General features: G+C 49.2%; 1 protein-coding gene across 4 annotated transcripts in view; it reads right to left on the minus strand.

Moving 5' to 3' along the window:
- Positions 1-2,772: 2,772 nt before the first annotated feature.
- The window catches only part of fz2 (frizzled 2), a 171,810-nt gene continuing 159,849 nt past the window's right edge, over positions 2,773-14,733 (minus strand). For all 4 annotated transcript variants that reach the window (XM_033464996.2, XM_033464995.2, XM_076525789.1 and 1 more), the window contains one exon: positions 2,773-11,917. In XM_033464996.2, the coding sequence (XP_033320887.2) occupies positions 9,630-11,917 (2,288 nt within the window). In that variant the 3' untranslated portion in view covers positions 2,773-9,629. The remainder of the gene's footprint in view (positions 11,918-14,733) is intronic.

A 14,733-nucleotide genomic window follows, 5' to 3' on the forward strand; every position in this document is an offset into this window, starting at 1 on the left:
AAAATATAATATAAATGCATTTTATTTTTACAATAATGCCAAACCTTTAAAATGACTAGATTAACTTAAATAAATATCCATTGTTAGTATAAAATCGACGCCTTAGAAAAGCATGCGCCTCTGAAGCGTATGGTTATCTTTTACGTACGTTGTCATATGGTTATCTTTCTAGGGTTAACGAAACCCAAAACCATGAAACGCACTTCTGGACTTTCACTGTGAAAAATACGAAATGCTCGCCGTTCGCTAGCCTTTCCTCTCGAAAATACCTGTGTTTACAAAACACACCGGGCACCCTTAAATCTCCACCAAACTGTCCAAAACGCTGGCAAGTATCGTCGACGTCCGCCGCAATGTATCCAGCAAGCTCGGAGCATTATTTTGCAATTAGACGCCGACCGTTTGGGATGCGCGTGAAACCGAGAATGTCCGATCGGAACAATCCGTTAAATTCTGGATTGTTTATTAGCCACAAAACGGCGTTCGGAGCGGCGTGGAACGGGCCGGCATGGCAGCCGCGGAAGGCGCATCGGGCAACTGCAATTAGGGAAATCAACGCTCGACCAGTTAGCTCAACGAGTGAATGACTAACGGAGATCCTTATCTTCCGGAGCAGCGGCGGAGGGCCGTAAATGTCCGCCGGTTAATATGGTTTGTTTATGGCGGTGATACTCGAGGTGCACCGGCGGACCATAAATTCGTCGGCGAGGGGGTGGCAGAGCGGTGGTGTTTGACCCCCACCGGCGATGTCTGCGCCGCCGCCGGCAATGACTCACGGAACAAGGGTAGGTTTACTTAGGTAGCGGGTTAAACGGCGATTTTCACCGGACGATCCGTAACGTCGTGTAAATACCGTCGTCCACCACCGGTTCGGAACGGCAGTCTGCGTTTACATTAATTTCCCGGCAGCCTCTGGAGCAGGGAGGAGCGTTATAAACAATCCCATCCCGTTTCCCGGCAACTTTTCTGGCCCCGGACCGCGCCACACCCCTCGCTCGCCGCGTCTTCCAAGACGGGTTTATCTTCCCTAATGGATTCGGTTCGTCTCGCAGAAAGCGCGAAATTTCGGTATCAACCCTTTGAGGTCTCGGCCCGAAGTATTCTTAGCTGAAACGTTCCCCTTAGCAACCGGCTTGCTGCCTTCGATTCTTGGTTTACGCAGCGGGATTCTTCCTCGCGGCTCGCAAATTATTCTCCCGGCTATGTATTCGTTGTCGGCTGAATTGTTCGATTTTCTTTTTTCGAAAATCATTAATTACATGACTCTTTGAACAGATATATTTAGAATATTTTATTCCTAAATATGAGCCGTTTATTTTGAAAGTGATATAAGTCACTTTGTTTTTAAGTCGATATATTTAAGGGTTTGCGTTTTAACACGTTTCAAAATATGGATGCTAACTTTCGAGAAGATTTACTTGTATTTGTTATCTCAGTATAAATAATTTCGTATAAACATGAAAAAAATCACCACTTTTCATTACGGTAAAGTGACTTATGCCACTTTCAAAATAAACGGCTCATATAAATTTATTTTACTATGTCGAAAGAAAATATTATCTTGCCTCCTCTATCGGAATTCGTCTGCATCATTCAAAAAGTTGAGACATTTGTATTCCGAGAATCGTATCGAATCGCAGGTAACATTATATTTTGAAAGAAATCAATTAAGCACAAGATTAACGATGTATCGAAGATCGTTATTTAATCGTTTTCGGCGCGATGAACTCCGACGCGGTACAAAATATATAATGCAACGAGACTGTTTTTATGCGTCTAGCTAGTATGACCTAGTATGACCTACTATGACCTAGAATGACCTACTATGACCTAGTATGACCTACTATGACCTAGTATGACTTAATATGACCTAGTATAATCTGACTACAAGTGACGTGTGTAGTACGGCATACCAACACAAGAAGTGAGATTAATCGAGACATTTCAGCGGGAATAATTACAAATCAACGCGTACGGTAACAAAAATTAAGAACACGAGGCAAAAAAATATTTACACGAGAAGTATGATTTCTTTTCTCTTTCGTGGCAAAATCTCCCATGATAAATAAAAGATGACGAACCTCGTCGCGCCGCACATTTTATTCATTGCTTTCACATTTGTACCTTAGAAGAACGAACGAGAATTTCGAATGAGAAGGATAAATTCGGCGTCCTACTGTAAAAAAAGAAAGAAAGACGTTACGAAAACGACTATCGTTTCGAGGAGCAGACGAAATTATCATTCGTTGCTTGGGATCGTCTCGCAGTAGCGGCCGTCGCGGTTTCGCTCCCAGACGAAAGAATGTAGCCACTTGTTCGAACCACTTAAACAGAAGGGACCGTTCCTTTTCTTTTTTCCCTTTTTTTTTGTTTTATACAAACTGTAGTGCGGACCTCCGGGGCTCTCTGTTTATATTCAGCCATGATTTAAAGCAGGAAATATTTACCCAAGCCATTCCGTGTCGAATCAGCCACTGGTATTTCGCCGATCACAATACAAACAATTTCTGTTGGATAAACGTCCCGGCGGGAAGCAAACACGGCTCGATTCTTGGGAGATATTAGTCTGTATACATGATAAACCGTCCGATGAGACGCGTTGAAGTGCAAATCAAATAGTGAACTCGGTACAATTACTTACCTTCCTTTCGTAAACCATTTATTCGCGTCACGGAACGAAGGTGTCCGTGAGATCGACCGGAAACTCAATAGAAAAACAGTGAATATTCGGGGATCGTGAGGACTGGGTTGCGAAGAAGAAACGCAAGGAACTTAAATAATAATAAAGTATATTAAAAATCGTATACAATTTTGATTTCAGTATATATATAACGATATGGTCGTCGGTCGTCGGTTAACTACTATGGCAACGTAAAAATTGTACAAAAGACGATCTCGAGGATCCGCGTGCTTACAGGATGGGAAAAGAGACATGAAAGAAAGAAAAAAAGAGAGAAAGAGAGAGAGTGAGAGAGGGAAAGAGAGCGAGGCTGAGAAAGAGATATCGAGAAAGAGACACTGAGGAGGAGAGACCGAGGAGGAGAGACTGCGAAAGAGAAACGGAGAAAGAGAAGAGGAACACAGAAAACATAAAAGTCCAAACGAGGAAAACGTGCGAAAGAAAAACGAGAAAGGTGAGAGGAGACACGTTCGCTCGGAAGCGTCCGCGCGACAACTACATTCCGTGGGACCGAAATCAACGGAGGAAACAGAAAAACGTCTCGAAAAGAACCGGTCGACATGGATGAAATATCCCGGAACACACTCGTTACACACAGTATTTTCAATTTTATTGACAATCATCGTGACAAAAAGTGGCTTACAAATACTCGTTATAAACTCCTCCCTCTGGTCTCTCTAACGTCGCGTTCGCTCCTCGATTGTTCCGAGGTTACTCGAACCGGGGGCCGCCGGTGATGGCGTCCTCGCCGCCGCCGCCTCCGCCGCCGCCATTTCCTCACAACCCCTCCTGTTTTTATCAACCGTTCTTCTGCCGTTGACCATCAATCGTCGGCCCAACGAACGCGACATTGTCCGTTCTCGCTCGCGCAACGGCCCGGCGTGATATGTGACGCTAAAAAGGTTCTTTACTTTCTCACTACTTTACAATATTACACGTGTACGTTTTCGTTTGGCAGGGATCCCCGTACCCGGGACGCGATACGGCTCGCGTTTCATTCCTTTCCTTTTCCTTCATTCCCTTCCCTTCCCTCTCCGTCCTCCTCTCGCCATTATTTTTTCCGTTTCTCCTTTTTACGTTTCGCTCGCGGCAGTTATCGTTTCTCAGTCCTTTCGTCGTTTCGCTCCTCGCCCGTGTGCCCGTCCTCACCTGCTCTTCCCTGCCTCCCCCCACCCTCCCCCCGATCGCAAACGAAACGTCTCTCCCGCGGGACCATCGCGTGACCCGCCGAAATTTCCGACGTCGACCGGGAAACACGAGCAAAACGAGACCGAGGACCCTCGTTTCTCGCTCGACGTCGAACCTCGGCCCCGGTCCCGATATCCCCGCCGAACGGACGTCCCCCGACGATCCGGGGATCCAGATCCGAGGACGTTCCACGGGCGTACGTTCTCCGGTTCGCGCGAATCGCTCGAGAAATCGTGAGAGATATCGACATCGGCAGCGAAACGAGCGCGTCCTCGCCGCGGTCGCGAGGCGTCGCGCGCCGCTCCGCCACGGTTTCATATGTATATATATAAATTTCTGTAATATTTATACGCATACTTAAATACCTGTACCTACAACGAGGCGCGGTCGAAATCGTGCGCAACACAGACATACATTTGCGGTACTTCGTCGGTCCGTTCGGACCAGTGCGATAGTTTCCCTTTGGGGAACGTCGCGACTGTATCGCGAGCGACGAAATTGTAATTGGACACCGGAATTATGTCACCACTGGTTAATTACGGCTTTCGGGTCCGATCTTGGTGTATTTATAAACTAGGTAGACCAATTAAATCGTGTTATTTCCGTATAAGGCAACACGTACTGCTATAGTAAATTCTCCCTAATTTTTCTTCAGCTTATAAACGAAAACGGACAATTTGGGAAGTGGAGACACGATTATTCGAAGCTCGCGGCTCATTTTTATAGTATAAAATAATCGTATTTCCTCTTCCCAGATTGTCCATTTCCGTTTGCAAGCTGAAGGAAAATTAGAGAGAATTTACTACGGTTGCTTCTGAGGGGTTTTCTATAACCTGAACACGTAATTACCTCTTTTTAACCCATTATCCGCCAATGTCCTATTTTTGGGGCACTTTTTCAAATTTCTTTTCTTTTAACAACTGCAATTTCTAAATAAAATACAGGCATAAAATAGTGAGAACATATCACGTGCTCCGTGACAGTATTAGGGTCGATACACATCTACGTGATAGGCTCGGATCGTGCTAGCAGCGTGATCGATTGACAGTGTTCACATTAGATGTGCAAGCATGATTCAGGCAGGACCGAGATTCGGAGTTCAACTGTATATTTCTCGGATTTTCCAATGCAACTGTGAGCCTTTCCCGATTAAAATAAGACCAAACACGATATCATTTTTGTAAGATTATAATGATTTTTATGAAAAATATAAACATACTTTTCGTATTAATATTAACTTAAAAATTTTAGGGAACCAATAAAACGTCATCCTACACAAAATCTTTATTTTTGTAGTTTAAAGACCCAAAATTATGCCTAGGTTATGGCAAAGTTATGCCGAAAGTTATGTCAGGATTATGTCAGAGTTATGTCAGAGTTATGTGAGAGTTATGTCAAGTTTACGTCTGACTTATAAATTTGCAACAAAACAACATGCACCGTTTAATTATATGAAATAAAAGTTAAATAAATGCTTATTATACTCGTGTAGCTGTATCATACTTGGTAGATTATGCTTACGCCTTGAAATTAATGATAGAGCATGTGTAAAACATTATTCTTTAAAATGGGTCGTCTTGAACAATACAATTATACTTTTATAAATATGTGGTAACACTACGAATTGAATCCGAAAGGAATCAGGGAATTGCCTTTCTTCAGAATTTAACATTTTATTGAATTATGACCCACACATAGTCATCAAAAGTCGAGCAACCATCTAGCCCTCATTGATTCCTTTTCTGTTTGCGTGTTTTGTGACGTTGAAATGCTTTCTCGGGTTTATTGCATGCAACGTTAGAACGAAAGATTGCGCACTTTGTCCACATCGTATCAGTTCCGTAGTTCCGTCTCGTTTTGTTTTGTTTACGTTGACGTCACTTGCCTGGTGCCGGACGGCCTGGCACGCGTAGTGTGAACACTCCAATGTAAAAATCAAATGTAAGAATGATTCGAACTTGGTCAGACTTGGAGCACGGCCCGAGCCTGGCACGTAGACGTGATTCGACCCTTAAGAATTCCCGCTATTTTGTTTGAAATCATTGTAAATTTCAGGTTGAAACTAATTTAACCCGAATGTCATTTTCTCTCGTATTTTTGAATTGCGGCGGGTAATGGGTTAAATTTTAAGTCGGTCATTTTCTAGAATTTTAATAAATTTATAGAATTTATAATATTAATAATTCTATTTATAATTATATAATATAATTATATAATATAATATAATAATATTTATAATTATATAATATTATATAATATAATAAATTTATAATTAATAATTCTATAAATTTATTAAAATTCTAGAAAATGACCGACGAATCTCAGTGTCTACCGACGTTTAATCCGGGCGAGCTTGGCGGCAGTTTCCTTCGCTAATATCGCACAGCAGTTTCCTACAACTAAGATTGCAGCAGTAAGATGTTGTTCGGCCATGGCAACCGATCTTCGCAACACCTCGCGCAGCTCGACGATTTCTTTTTCGGTATTTCTGTGGAATAAATATACTTCGGAGACATTTCGAACGTACGTATATTTGATTGCTTCTTTTACATCTTAAAAGTCTTCTTCACCGGGTGACATTTATTCTAACGTGTGGCGTGCGATTTCGGCTGCGACTCGCTGTCTATACAATATTCATTTATGTATATACACATATATATTTACGTACCCGACGATTCGATCGTCCGTGCGGCGGTCGACCGTTGCTCGACAGCTACCTTTCCAAGATCGCGCGGACACGGACACGAGGTTCGCTTCTCTCCCTGGCTCGTTTTACACTTTTAGCTATGTTACTCGGGGGAGGGTACACTGAATTCTTTGTCTTCCTACGACGTGCTTGCGTACGGGGCTTAACGTGTATGTATGTGTAGTACGGGTTTCGAGTGTTGTGCGCGTGTGCACGACTCGAGTCGCTCGCCGGGTCAAAGATGAGGAAGATCCTTCGACGGATGATTGAAATGATCGAGAACAGGTCGTCGTTTCTCGGCGGAAACATGACCGAAATGTGTGTGACGCGCGGGGTAGAAAATGAGTTTTGTTTTGATCGATGCTGGGAAATCTTGCTCATCTTTGCCGGAACGATGGTCGTGCGAGGTACAAAAACAGGTTTAGAATCTCTGGCAGTTTCTATACACTTTTGAATGCTACGGTCCGAGACGCGCGTATGTATATATGTATATGTATACGAATACGTGATATACATAAAAGACGGTCAAGGGGCGATTTGTTCGGCGGTAAAAAATTGTTCGACGCGCGAGGTCACGTCGTTGCTAACGTACGCGTGTATAACGTATATATATATGTATAATATATCACGCTCCTTCTGGACGCGTACACCTTGCGCGCAAGATACGTGCCGCTGGAGAACAATACGGTTTCCTTCGCTCGTTGTGGCTCTTGGCCGTGGACTAATCGATCGGAAAATTTGCTGCGTTGCATCTGAGATCGATCATCCTCCAAATCTGTTTGAAAACGTGCGAGAAAAGGCAACGTCGTTCCACGAGAATCGACAAAAATTCAGAAATGTAAAAGAAAAAAGGTCAAAATAAAAATTACAGAATCCATTAAGGATCCCTGATCCGAACAAAATTAATTCCTCGATTTTGTTCGCTGTTCCTAGAGGATTTCTCGGGCGAAAATCTCTCGAGCGAAAATAAAAAGACTCGTTGTCGCCACGAGATCGAACTGGAACCGCGCGGACTTTATGCGTTCGCGAGAAAAATGCGTCAGGGAAACGGAAGAATCGAGTTCCTGTTATAGTTCCGGGAAATAAGACTCTGGTTTGCCCTGTTCGTCTAACCAGGCGTTGGTAAAGTAGGGTCTCGCGGACTCGAATGGATCTTACATCGACTATAACTTTTTAACAACACGTGGCAGTGATACGATCCTCCTTTGTAGGCAGTGTAGGTCTTAGACAATACGTAATCTAACATTGATTAAAACATACGGACTTCTATGATACACTAAATTATTTTGGTGGTCCGCGAGACTCCGGCCACTCTGCCATCAGGTTAAATACGTTTCCTCGAAGGTCCGCGCGGTCGAGTTACAATCGCACGTTTCGGCGCGAAAAAAAAAGTGAACGAAAAATCGGATTGGCGACGATAAAAGTGTGCCGTGTTCTTCTCCAGAGACTCGAATCCATGGCGCGAGGTACACGAGCAATCGGTTCACGCGTTCCTCCGTCCGTGGCAAGACTAGCGGCTCCTTCGAAGCCTCCTCCGGAGGTGCGCCGATCGCGGATCGACGTTCTCTGGCTCGCGATCGGTCGGGATCTATGCTTTTTGTACACGGCTACGCAGACAGGGTCCTCCCTCGAGAGTCGGCCGGCTTTCTTCGAAAGCTTCGAGACGAGGCTCCACGGATTGCGGTCGAGGAAGCGAGAGGAACGCGCGCCCACCGCGACCGTGACGTGCTGTACACCTCGGTGGATACATATTCTAGCCGATCCTCGGATCGAGACTTCTTTTTGATGATCGTTCCTCTCTAATGATATATTTACAGCGGTTCACCTAACACCTAAGAGTGATATTTACAGTTTACGTTTACTCCATCGCTTGCTCATCGACATCTGCGCTATACAGTTGCTCGCGTTACACGTCGCGGATTGACGTCGGCGGCCCGGCACAAGGGTCCGAGCACCGCGCCCGACGGGGGGGCGCGATCGATCACGGGGAATGAGAAAACGCTGGTTTTGTCATCGACTAGCGGTTACGGAGAATCCTAGGAAAAGTAGACAGCAAAGAGAGTCCTGCTCGAGAGGTGCCGAGCCGCGGTCGTCGCGGCACGAGGTCTAAAAGAAAGTCGTGTTTTACACCTATACTCGGTTATGGCTAAGTCAGATAAATAGACGAGACGATACCAGTTAGACGGACATGCGGACTGTACGAGCTCCGCTACGATATAATAAGTAAGAAAAGTGTAGAGATAGATACGAGTAAGAGAACTCACACCGTCCATTCGCGCACCCATTCGCTCGTCGCCGCGTGGCGATCGGCGACGCGGTAGATCGCGTCTCACCGCGGCGCAGCCTCGAGCGTCCATCATCTCCGAGCGGTTCTATATCGTGAAACGTGGTCGCGCGCGGCCGAGTGGCACCGTCCTCGCGTCTCCGATATCACTGTGTCGCCCCCAGCACGATCGCAGAGGGAATCGATCACCGGTCGTGGTCAGTCGATCGGCAAACACACGCGCGCACGCACGCACGCACACACAGAGAGCACTCCGAGTCGCGGATCCTTTTTCCCACGATGACACCGTTGCGTTCGAGGTAAAAGAGAAAAGGATGCTCAGCGCTCGAGGTCTACGGGCTGACGGGCTGGGTCGGGTCGGCTGGTCGAGAGGCGCCGCGGCGGGTCTTGTTGCCCGAAGCGTCGGGCAGGTCGCGGGTACGTCGGAGGTACTGGAGGCTGCGGGCGCCGCGGATCCTCGTCGTCCGCGGGTCCTGGGTCCGAGGATGTTCGCTTCAGACCTCGGTCGCCTGCGTGTAGGAGGGCGCGAGCCCGTGGGCCGGCGTGAGCGGGCCCGTGGTCGACGCCAGCGACCTCCTCGAGTATATGGTGGCCGCGGAGTGCGGCGTATGGGGCGCCGTGTGGGGCGCCGTGTGCGGCGTGTGCCTGCGCGAGGCCGAGGCGAAGGGCTAAATGGGCCCGTAGTTGCTAAGGGCGGAAGGCCTCTCCTGTTGCTGCACCGACTGTTGCTGTTGCTGTTGCTGCTGGTCGCAGCCCGCGGTGTTCATGTCGCCCCCCGCCGACTGGTGACGTCATACGTGCGACAAAGGCGGTTGCTTGAGAACGTGATGGTGGAGATGGTGTTGGGACGCGCTGGCCACGCTGCCGGGCGGCAAGAGCGCGCTCCCGGGGCCCGGCGCCGGCGGATACGGAACGCCGACACGTCCGACGACGCCCTTGATGCTGGTGCTGCCGATGCCGCCGCTGACGCCGGTCACGCCGGCTACCATACCGGCGCCACCGCCTCCGTGACCGCCGGCGCCGCTCCCGCCGAACAAACGCCTCCAGAGACGTTTCCACGAGTCGACGGTTTTGCCGCTCCAGATCCACACGCCGGACGTGATGCCTACCGCGAGCGCCATGAAGTACTTCAGCATCAGGACGGAGTAGAGCGGCCGCGCCCTCGCCCGACACGGGCAGGCCAGCGAAGCGAGCCACTCGTCCCGGAGCGCCGTCTCGTAGATGTGACAGGCGAGCACCACTCCGGCCGGCAGGGTGTACAGAACGCTGAACACGCCGATGCGGATCATCAGCTTCTCGAGCTTGTCCGCCTTCGCTCCCGGCTGCCGCTTGATCACCGACCGGATCCGGAACAGGCTGACGAACCCGGTCAACAGAAAGCTCGTTCCCAGCAAGAGGTACACGAACAGTGGGACCAGGATGAACGACTTGACGCCTTCCGGTGCTACCGTGCAGACCCCGGCGACCGGGTCCCCTGCCACCCCACCGTGCAAGTAGGCCAACACCGTTTGAAACGAGGGCGCCAGCCATGCCGCCAGATGGAAGTACTGGGAGTACGAGGCGATCGCCTCGTTGCCCCACTTCAGGCCCGCCGCGAGGAACCACGTGAACGCCAGGATCACCCACCAGACCGAGGACGCCATGCTGAAGAAGTAGATCATCAGGAAGACGGTGGCGCAGGCCCCGGGGCCACGGGCGCTCGACTTCAACGCCGGACCGTCGCAGGCGATCACCTCGTAGCCGAACATGCTTCTCGACAGGTAGCCGATCGACACGACGAAGTAGCAGGCCGACAGGAAGACTATCGGCCTCTCAGGATATTTGAAGCGATGGGTGTCGATCAGGAACGTGGTGACGGTCACGAGCGTGCTTGCGGCGCACAGGCCGCTCCACAGAGCCAGCCAGACGGCCGCGAACCCGCGCTCTTCGTGGGTGAGAAACGCGCCGTGGCACGGCAGGGCGCAGTTCCGTACTCCGGCAATGTCCTGGTTGACGTTCTGGTTGATGTTCCGAGCGATGCTTATCGGCGGCGCCGGCATGGCTCCACTTGCGGCCATGCCGGCCAGCCCAGCCACGCTGCCGATGCTGCCGGTGTTGCTGCCGCTTATCGGACCCGAAAGCACCGTGCCCCCCGCCCCCAGGGGTACGAGGGGTGCTCTGCACCGGCACGTGCAGTCCCTCGCCCTGTCCCCCTGGGGATGCTGGCAGTTTTTTTGATTCTTGCCGGGCTTACACCGTTGCGGTTGTGGCGTCTTAGGCGGCCTCGTGGGTCGAGGCGGCGCCGCTGCTGGGACCGGGGCGCTGCTGGCTGCGCCACCGTTGCCGGACCCTGGACCCGCGCTGCTGGTGCGATTGTCCTGCTCCATGCACAGATTGTCCGGGTCCCCGTGGGTCGGCAGTCTCTCGCACGCCATCCGCTCCGGCCAGGAGAACCCGTACTGCTGCATCAATGGCGCGCAGCCCGCTCGGGCCCGTTCGCAGACGGTGCGGCACGCCGGCAACGGTTTCGCGTACTCCGGCAGACAGATCGGTGTGTACATCGAGCACAGGAAGAACTTCAGATCCGGCGAGCACTTGATCTCCACCAGCGGCCAGAACTGGTGCACCTCCATGCCGGCCTCCTCCTGCGTGTCGTGGTTCAGCTCGTTCGGCATCGCGGTCAGGTTGTACCCGATGCCCCGGCACATCGGGATCGTGATCTCCTCGCATCTGCCGTTCCCATTAGTCGCCCCACTGCTAAGAGACGAATGTCCGCTGGTGCCGCTGCTGCCACCGGCCACAACGCTGCTGCCAGGCCCAACCATGCTCCCGGAACCAGAGCCACTTCCAGGCACGACGCCCACCATCAACGAGGACGAGGCGGAGGAAGAGGACGACGACGAGCCGCCGCCCGATACCGAGCCCACGCTACTCACTGGATTGATCGCCGATTCTAATCGGGCGTTCGGCAACGATGCGAGCAACAGCACGGGTAACATAGACGCCATGGTCCGGCTCGGAAGCAGCTTCGTCCGTCGAGCGGGTACACCCATCGTGAATGACGATTGACTTACGCTTCCGTGGCTCGCATCACTCCGATCTGAAACACAAGCGCCACCGTTCCGGTTAGTACACCTTCTCGATTGCGTAATCGTAACGCTGGAATTCACCGACTACATATCTGTACGCGCTTTGTCACGAGCACCCACTCGAGTCATTTTCCTTACGGTTTCTTTCCGTTGAAATCGTTTTTCTCGCGAAGTTGTATTTGCCTAAAGTTTACATACATCATATGACTTATTTTAGTTATCAAATATTGTTACTTCGTCGATATAAGCACATTAATATAAGAAGAAAGAGAAAATTAAATGGGGGAGAACTGGATCGGAGATGATACGATTTGAAAACGAGCAGGTGGAATTATAAACAGTGGAAAGATTCTGATGCATCATTCTCAAATCATAAAGATTCACAATTTAGTAATCGTATCACTGGAATTCAGAGACCCTCTTAATGACAGTAATACGAAATTGTCCACTCAAAATGTCTTATACACTTCCTCGCTTCAAGCACCCAATTACCCGCAGCCTGCTCTACAATGTGGCCGCGGTATCCTGTAATTTTGAAGTACCAGATGCAAGAGAAAGTCATTAAACAGGTTTTCAATCTTCTCCGATAGAAGAGAACGAAGATGTATTTTTATGGCGTTAAGAGATTCAACAGACGATGTTGCATACCGTGATTCTTCGTGGTGATTTAGAAGCGTTCACGCCCACCTCAACCTTGTAGTCGAGACTGGTTTGGTTGGTGGACGCGTTTATCAACCTTGTCCCCCGGTAGTTACTTATTTTACTGGATCGCATTGCGTGTATCAATAATGCCGTAATTACATGATGTGCGAGGAAAGTTGTTGGATTTTTCAACTGTTGTAAGCGACTTCGCGAATCTGGCTGGAGGATCTTATCAGGGAACAGGTTGAACCCTCGTCCGTTCCTCATTTTCCTGACTTGTTGCTAAGAGTCTCAAGTTCAGGCGAATGAAAATCAAAATGCTTAACTACTAAATTTCGCTATTTCTTCTATTCTTCCATATTTTCTTAGATCTATCCTTACTTCCACTATTGCTATTATTTTTTGTATTATATTTTATTATATTTTTTAATAACGTTCTTCTTATTTCTCACTCACTTATTTTTTTTGTTTCTTCTATATTCTTCTAACTCTTTTTAAATTATACTCGTGTGAATGCTTTTATGTCACCTGTGTTACAAAGGGTCCCTTATATGTCCCAAATATTATTATTATTATTATTATTATTATTATCTTACTTCTTGCATGCTAATATTACAAATTATTCGACGATTGTCAACTATCGCCAATTAGATAAATATGCTGCAACAAATTCGTGAACAAGTGCACAGCATTCGAACAATTCTGTAATTGGTGATAGTCGACGATCATCGCGCGCAAATGGAACGATCATTAGGCGAATGATTGGTAACATTAGCGTACAAGTGGTAAGAACTTCTGTATAATAGCTACAATTTCAATTATGTCCATACAGTCCTGTATTTAATGCTCCGACTAGTCCAACAATTTAACAGTTACATTCACAACCCTTGTTTTCAAAGAAAAGTTTCAGGACACTCTCAGCAGATTGAAGGGGTTGCAACCGACAGGCAGAACGCGCGGTTCAGACGCCGAAAATACGTGAACCGGAAGCGCAGGATGAAAAATGGCGTCTGGTCCTGGGGTCGGGCCGGCCGAATCCTTCCGGCCCCGAATTAGTAGGTGTCCGTCCTCCTGATCCTTCCCTTGCGCGTGTCAATCTCGGTTCCGCAGCCACACACGTAGAGAGAGACGGGCCTCCGTTCAGCGGCGAGCCGAGATGCATCGCCGTCGGCCGTCTTATAAATAGCCGCGAAGCGTGCGTCGGGGTGCTAGCAGTTAACAAACGGTAAAACTAACACCGCCTCCTACAATAACATTTCGCTCCGGTCACGTGTTTTCCGCGGCTCGACTATTATAAGATCCATGACTGTCGTCCCGAGCCTTCAACCCTCCGCCGCCCCCGCGGCCCGTTCCCTTTTTCGCCGTCGCCCGTCGCGTCGCGCACGCCTCCGGCGAACCCTTTCGCCCGTTTCTCTCCGGCTCCCCGCGGTACCTCGAAGTATGCCAATCGTGTCCCTCTCTCCTCTCTCTTCCTCTTTTTCTCCTCGGAGATCTAGCCGGCGAGATCTAGGCCCCACCGACGCTGATTTATGCGCCGGCCACGTAAACCCGGCCGAGCGCCCTTGTTCGTTAAGGTCGCAGACGGTCTTTCGGCGCGGCCACTTAACGAATGCGCTGGCCGATCGAGATTCGGTCGGCGGGTGGTTATGCAAATACACCGGCTACGATCTTTGGGACTTATATAATGGCGCAGCTAGGCCCGAAAGCCTCATCCGGCCGCTTAATTAGGACCACCGTACGCGGACACGCTGCGACGCGACGCGACGCGTTCCCTTGGTTACGTGCGGGGAAATGATCGTGTTCAGGAGGGGAGGCGGCTCGTGATGTTCCAGGGTAGATAGCACCTAGGGGAGAGAGTCGCCCGGGCTCGCTCGCCGCTTCTTCGAGGGGGTGAGAACGCGTGTATGCTCCGTTTCGTCGCATCTACGCGTATAAACGTTTCGGAACTTCGGCATTATCGAACGAGCGCGAAGTCAGAAGTTATCGGGACGATGACGAAATCGGGGAGATAACGATGCGTAGTCTACTTGTCCAAGACATTCAGAAGTAGCTATCAGAAACTGGAACTCGAAGATGCCACTTTGTATGTGACGTTTCTCATTAATTATTGGACCGCGGATCTTTGTGGGAAACGAAATTTCTCTGCCTCGATTACGTGGAACAGGAGTTAAATCAAAATTCAGTT

Source organism: Megalopta genalis, chromosome 12, assembly GCF_051020955.1.
Source record: "Megalopta genalis isolate 19385.01 chromosome 12, iyMegGena1_principal, whole genome shotgun sequence".
NCBI classification, from domain to species: domain Eukaryota; kingdom Metazoa; phylum Arthropoda; class Insecta; order Hymenoptera; family Halictidae; genus Megalopta; species Megalopta genalis.